Below are 7,609 nucleotides of genomic sequence, written 5' to 3'. Positions count from 1 at the left end.
TATATATATATATATATATATATATATATATATATATATATATATATATGCATATGTGTTGTCTATATGTATGTATATGTATCATATGTGTATGTGTGCATATATATATATAAATTACCCTACCGTAATATCAATGTTGATGATGTCACCATTTTGTAGGGGTCGAGAATCAGGGATTCCATGGCAGGCAACATTATTGACTGATGTACAAACTGACTTGGGATAATTGTTGTAAAAGAGAGGAGATGGATAGGCATTGTGGTCGATGCACAGGTTGTGTACGATCTTGTCCAACTCATCAGTGGTGATGCCCACCTGAAATGACAAGCTTCGTTAGTCAAGGTGGGGAACTGAAGGAAGTCACAAAATAGTGTGGCTTCAATTTATATACACTCACACATTATACACAGACAGACACCATACACACACATTACATAGATATCTACACAAACTCATATGCATATCCACACATCACATACATGTGTACACTTATACACATTACAATGGCTTGTGCGGGTGGCACATAAAAGACACCATTTCAAGCGTGGCCGTTTTCGTGCGGGTGACACGTAAAAGCACCCACTACACTCTCTGAGTGGTTGACGTTAGGAAGGGCATCCAGCTGTAGAAACTCTGCCAAATTAGATTGGAGCCTGGTGTTGCCATCTGGTTTCACCAGTCCTCAGTCAAATCGTCCAACCCATGCTAGCATGGAAAGCGGACGTTAAACGATGATGAATGAGTGGCGAGCTGGCAGAATCATTAGAAAGGCGAAATGCTGAGCGGTATTTCGTCTGCCGCTACGTTCTGAGTTCAAATTCCGCCAAGGTCGACTTTGCCTTTCATCCTTTCGGGGTCGATTAAATAAATACCATTTACGCACTGGGGTCGATATAATCGACTTAATCCGTTTGTCTGTCCTTGCTTGTCCCCTCTGTGTGTAGCCCCATGTGGGCAGTAAAGAAATAACACATTACAATGAGTGGCTTAGTGGTTAGGGCATCTGGTTCACAATCGTAAGATCATGAGTTTGATTTCCGGTAGTGTATTGTGTCCTTGAGTAAGACACTTCATTTCATATTGCTCCAGTCCACTTAGCCGGCAAAAATGAGCTGTACCTGTATTTCGAAGGACCAGCCTTGTCAGGTTGAATCTCCCTAAGACCTACATTAAGGGTACATGTGTCTGTGGAGAGCTCAGACACTTGCACAGTAATTTCATGAGCAGGCTGTTCCATTGGTTGGATCAACTGGAACCCTCGTCATCATAATCAATGAAGCACCAGTACACATTACATTCATATACATGCAGGTACACACACAAGTCAGGTTGATGTATAGCCTCCAGGTCAACCCTGATCCAGCAGTTCTATGATCAGAAGCTTTCCAACCACAAACAATAAAAAGGTCTTAGATATAGGACTATAACATATAATCTGTTCTTTTCTTATTTAAGAGGATTTCAGAGATGAAGCTGTTATTTCTAACAGATTGAGCAAGGAAACAGAGGCTCCCATCGTTCATCATGTTTGGCCACTTGACCTCAAGATCTTCTAGAGTTGCCTACTCTTTCCTTTTCTCCCAGTAACTGCCTCATTGGGGTTTCTCTCATAACATATACAAAAGGGTGCTGAAAAGTTCCTGGCTTTAAGGATATCACAAAAGGCCTGGTTGAAGGCCCAACCTTCTGAGTTCTTTTACAGGGCTTAGAAAAACTGAAGGGTCACTGCAATAAGTGTGTAAATTTGAGGGGAATATGGTGAATAAAATCATAATTAACTGATCCTCTTCTATTTTCTTTTACCCAAAGCCAGGAACTTTTCATAAGTGAATCTAACCATTTTTTCAACATCTCCCACCATATACTCCATCTGGTGCATTGTAAAGGTGTTTCAAGAGGTGGGTGGAACACTCATCCTAGTCTGTTCCTTGGAAATGTGCAAAGGACTACACATTCAACCCCACCACATCTCTATCATCATCATCCTTACTGCATATAACTGTAATATAAAAATATATTTGATTCTATTTCATCTGCTTGACACACTTTTTGGGACATTTTCACATATCAATTTTACCCAGTCCCATTGCATGCACACATACGTATATACACCAGAACTGGATTAACCATTAAGCAAAATTAGCATGTGCATAGGGTATCAAACAAACAGGGCACCACAGAAATGGTAAATGGTTTACAGCACAAAAGAAATCACTTTAAAATCACTAAAATAATAATCAGCATAAAGAATAAAAAGTTTAGAATGGTACAACAATGCGCTATAAAACAAAAAATGGACTATATACCTGTTGTAATGCCTTATCTCTACTAAGTATGAAAGCAGATGTGTTACATATTAATTATGAGGGTTTAATCAAGACTTTACAATAAAAAAAATAATAATTGGAGGAAACATGTCAAATATAAAGTGGTAATATACAAAAATAAACACTATTTTCCATCTCACTGTTAGTTTTCTTCTCATTATGAAAAATACAATTTATTTTATCATTTATTATTGTTTATATTTTGAATTATATATATATCTCTCTTCGCCCTTTAAAGCCTAGCCAGGCTCATGGGCCCGGTTTCGCGGTTTCTATGGCGTATGTGTTCCCCAGCTGTACGGGACGCCAGTCCATCGCAACGTTACTCATTTTTGCCAGCTGAGTGAACTGGAGCAACGTGAAATGAAGTGTTTTGCTCAAAAACACAATGCGTCACCCGGTCCAGGAATCGAAACCACAATCTTACGATCATGGTGCTGACACCCTAACCACTAAGCCATGCGCCTCCACATTATATATATATGGGGATATCAAAATCTTTCAAGTGCTTCAAGGCCTCTATGAGCCTTAATCTGGCCCTGATACACACACACACACACATGTACACAAACAAAAGAAAAGAGCACTCAATACATTGTGTAAATTTTATGAATCCTGCATAATGGTCATTGACTTCCCCCACTGTACTCAGTTTTACGCATAAATTATACATGTGATCAATCAGATGTGATCAATCATTTATCTTTTTATCATTTTCTCGTTTCAGTCATCAGACTGTAGCCATGTGAAAACTTATAAATATAATTATATTTGCAGAGCAGCGGTAGCTAGGCTGCTACCAATTGATGAATGAGGCTCACATGATCCACACACACAAATTTATATACAAACACACATACAGACATGCACATACACATGTGTATGTATTTGATTATCCCCTAAGCACTCAAATTATTCTGTCAACTTTAATGCTTATTTAATCATACCTTGTAGCCTAGAGATTTTATTGATATGATTGTTTTCTTTAAGAATGATTTTATACGTTTAATGACAGAGGCCAGATTTGACCAGTTTAAATGCTAAAGGGTTAAATAGGGGACAAGCTTTTCTGTCAAATATGCTATGTTTTATATATGTGTGAGTGTGTGTGTGTGTGTATAGATAGATGGATAAATAGACAGACAGATAGATAGATACATGTGTATGTATGTATAAAAATTGTTATTAATCCAAACAAGTGAAGGAATAGAAGAAATGAAGTTGAAAATGCAGACAGAATGAATTGGAATTAATTAGAATTTAATCATATTTTAAATTATACGAACATACTTGACTGGTTTCACATAAGATTTTCAAAAAGTGTATAGTGTTTGGAGTTGAGTTGTGAATTTATATCTACTATGGCCATTCTTATAAAAATAGTATGTTTTTAAAGTAGGAATGCGGCTCAGAACACAGAAAAAAAAAAAAAAATTTCCATTAAAATATTGAAAAAAATTTCCAAACTTACTTTCAAGTGTTTAGAAGTAAGGTCAAGAATTTTCCTTGCCAAACTGCAGGAATTTCTGATGGAATCTATTTCTTGGTCAGGGTGGATTTCTATATAATTAGGATGAGGGTCGTTACCATGTACAGATACATAGGGTGGTCGTTGTATGTGTGCTGGAACCAAAAGTGTCTTGGAGATCATTTCTGGTTTCACAAAAGCAAAGTTATGAGGCCCGTGGAAAGAACTCACTCTCTTAATATGCAAATTGGTGTTCTTCAATGCTGACCTTAAGCCACGCAGTACTTGATATGTTAAACCTAATGAAGGAAAGAAAGAAATAAAAACCTTATATGAATACACAAGAAAGATGTCAGTTCTTTTGAGAATAAGGTTTGATAGCTCATCTTTGGTGTAGCATTGTTGGCACTCCGTCGCTGACGACGTCGAGGATTCCAGTTGATCCGATCAACGGAACAGCCTGCTCGTGAAATTAACGTGCAAGTGACTGAGCACTCCACAGACACGTGTACCCTTAACGTTAGTCTTGGGTATATTCAGCGTGACACAGTGTGACAAGGCTGACCCTTTGAATTACAGGCACAACAGAAACAGGAAGTAAGAGTGAGAGAAAGTTGTGGTGGAAGAGTACAGCAGGGTTCGCCACCATCCCCTGCCAGAGCCTCGTGGAGCTTTAGGTGTTTTCGCTCAATAAACACTCACAATGCCCGGTCTGGGAATCGAAACCGCGATCCTATGACCGCGAGTCCGCTGCCCTAACCACTGGGCCATTGCTCCTCCATGGTGTAGCATTAAGTGGTTGAAAACTAAAGCGTTATCTGATCATGAGTCATCACCATCATCATTTAACATTGATTTTTCATGCTGACATGGGTTGGACAGTTTGACAGGAACTGATCCAGCCCCTGGCTTTACCAGGTGCCATTTTCTGTTCTGGCATGGTTTCTATGGCTGGATGCCCTTCCTAATAGCAACCATCTTACAGTATACTGGGAGCTTTTTATGTGGCACCAGCACTTTTTACATGGTACCAACAGTCGTCTGTTGTAAATAACTTTACCCCACTAAAATGTTCAATGTCTATTTCTCAAAGTCTAGATTAAAATGTGATAGTGTATTATTAAATGTGCCTGTCTTATCGGTAATTTTTCTCTATTAAAAACCAACGTCTAATTCTCAAAAGACAAAATAAAGCAACACAGAATAATGTAACGTTAAACCCCCACCATACACTTCACCCTTCTCTAACATCTACCATTTTCTTTTTATCCTTCTACTTGATTCAGTCATTAGACTGCAGCCATGCTGGGGCACCAGCATGGAGAATGTCCTTTTTTTAGTTGAATAAAATCAACCCTAGTATTTATCTTTTTTTAAGCCTGGTACTTATTTTATCAGTCTTTCGGGCTGAACCGCTAAGTTATGGGGGATGTAAACTTACAAGACAGAATAGGAAAAAAATATAGCTGCTTCGACAAAGTAGGAGAGGAAGTATTTGAGAGGGAAATGTGGTTTTATGGCAGGTGCTGAGAGGCTACCTGGCATTATATAAGGATGGGTGGGACTAGCTTGAAAAGAGCTAGAAATGTTGGTGACGTGATGACAGAGTATCTCAAGATACAAGATGACACACGTACGTGTAGGACAAAAAAGCCTGAGGCCCAAAACCCCCAGTTGCACTGCTAGTTTTAATTTTTTTTAGGAAAATATATTTTTTTACCTATACATGGGGAGTTACAAAACAAAAATCATTTGGAGCGAACCAACAAAAAGAAAGATGTTTCTCATGATTACTTCATTAATAACTTACTTAGATTATATATATTTTCTCCTAATTTTAATGGTATTAAAATTCAAAAACAGAGAAATATATCAGGGGGTGGGGGGATTCTGTCCCATTTCGCATGCGAAATGGGACAGGATCCCGAATAGGGTGTTTTGTCCGGACTTCAACACGTAAACAGTGGCAAAAGTATATTCCCAATGAACGTATACTTTTACCGATGGATGTGATACCAGATAATGTTACACAAGGAGAATAATTATAATTTTTATTCTGTGTATGTGTTCATCCTATAAGTCAGTATTCTGTTCTCCCCCGCAAACTTATCAATAAACCGGCGCTGACCTTTAGAATTTGGTAATACATTATATATTTTAAAATATATTTATTGTATACGAAAACCCTCTCAAGCATGTCTATATCTTTAGTCTTTAAAATCCTCTTTATACTGTCTGCTGTGCCTCTCTGTATCTTGGGTCGACTACAGAGAGTTTGCGTAAGGATCACCTTACCTGACATGATAAACACTTCTCTTCAGTTGACGAGTTCTGTCGTTTGTTATTAAATGTGGTGTGTATAATGTATATAAATGTGTGTACATATATATAGAAATAGAGAGATAAGGGAACTAGTTAACAGCAGGATATTTTGATTTGAAAGCTAAGTCCAAGACGCATGAAAACTTCCTTGCTTTGAAGAAGGTCAGTTTCAAGTGAAGTGAAACGAAAAGTGAATGATGTAAGGGAGATAATGAAGGTATTCGTAAAGTAATGGAACCTGGTGAAAAATAGTCCGGCTGGAATGGGAAATGATTTAAAACACCCAGAGTGGCTTAGAAAGAAGAATATCAGTAGAAAAAAATTCAAGAAGTAAAGAAACATAATTTGAAATGATGAGAGAGAGAGCGGGGAAACATATTAGAAATGATGGGAAAGAGAGAAGTGGAAGAACAGTGTTAAGCTGCCTTGCACTCAAATGATGTGCTCGCTAAAGATAATGAAGGAATCTCGAATTAGCCCCACAACAACACTGAGAATTCTTTAAGTATTGATGTAAGAGAGGTTGTATTCATCAGTCCAACTGGTTGAATCGTTTCAGTGTCGGAGAAATATCTTATAGTATTTTGTTACGACACTTTTCTTTGCCTTTCATCATTCTTTATGACCAAAAGCGTTCTAGCCATAATTATCTGGTCTTTCTCTCGGTCATTGCGCATATCTGACTACATTATACAGTATGCTCATCTCTCTGTATAATTTCAGGAAAATTTGACTGCTATTTCTAGTCTGCTTGATAAAATCTAGTTTTAATATCAAATAAGTTATATGTTTCGCCGAGATTATAAGATCCAAATGAGATCAGAGTTCTTTCCCTTCACTCATTTTTTTAATTATTTCCTTGCCGTATCTTCTTTAATAATCAATACCTTACATGTACTTTAATTATGAATATACTCTAATAATCCATATACAACATTATATTAACACTAATTCTTCCTTTAACAACCTCTGACTCCTGAGATTTTGTTTAATTCCGATGCTGAGGTAAATGGGACAGTCACTGCTTCCATTGCCGAATGGAACAAAATCCTTAATTATTGGGATTTGTTGGTGAACCATTTCTTCCCGCCTATAGCGTTTGAGATGTTTGGACGGGGCTGGGCCATTAACAATGAATTTCTTGTCATCATTTGCTCCTCGCCTAACCGAGGTGCCATGTGATGCCCATTCCAACGCCTTACCTGTTCCAACACCTTGACCTCGCCACCTCCCGCAGTAATGCCGCGAGCGTGTCGGCTTGCTTCCATAAGTTCTGTTGAACCTTATGGTATGCGAATGATTGAAGCACTTAGTGCTAAATATATAGGGCTTTTTTCTTCTATTTTTTTCTGTTTTTCTTTCTTTGCTTATGCCTGTGTTTTCTTCGGGTTTTGATTTGTATTTTAATGTGAATCATTTATGTAATGGTAAATTTTGATACTTTCACCCGCACGAATTTCACAAAGAAAAAAAAAATCTCGGATTTTTTTTT

The 7,609-nt window shown here is 37.7% G+C and overlaps 1 protein-coding gene across 3 annotated transcripts in view; it reads right to left on the bottom strand.

The window, feature by feature from the left end:
• The window catches only part of LOC106876597 (methionine aminopeptidase 1D, mitochondrial), an 18,982-nt gene that overhangs the window by 10,409 nt on the left and 964 nt on the right, over positions 1–7,609 (bottom strand). The window contains exons 1-3 of one of the 3 annotated variants that reach the window (XM_014925207.2): positions 6,091–6,315; positions 3,799–4,094; positions 124–315 (exon numbers count right to left, since the gene is read on the bottom strand). In XM_014925207.2, coding sequence (XP_014780693.1) covers positions 124–315; positions 3,799–4,094; positions 6,091–6,097 — 495 coding nt within the window. In that variant the 5' untranslated portion in view covers positions 6,098–6,315. Of the gene's footprint in view, positions 1–123; positions 316–3,798; positions 4,095–6,090; positions 6,316–7,609 lie in introns of those variants that run through there. The other 2 variants (XM_014925208.2, XM_014925209.2) reach the window with 2 other exon arrangements.

The sequence above is a fragment of the Octopus bimaculoides genome, chromosome 23, assembly GCF_001194135.2.
Source record: "Octopus bimaculoides isolate UCB-OBI-ISO-001 chromosome 23, ASM119413v2, whole genome shotgun sequence".
Taxonomy (NCBI): domain Eukaryota; kingdom Metazoa; phylum Mollusca; class Cephalopoda; order Octopoda; family Octopodidae; genus Octopus; species Octopus bimaculoides.
Note: the sequence above shows the minus strand (reverse complement) of the source record. Positions and strands in the feature narration are given on the sequence as shown.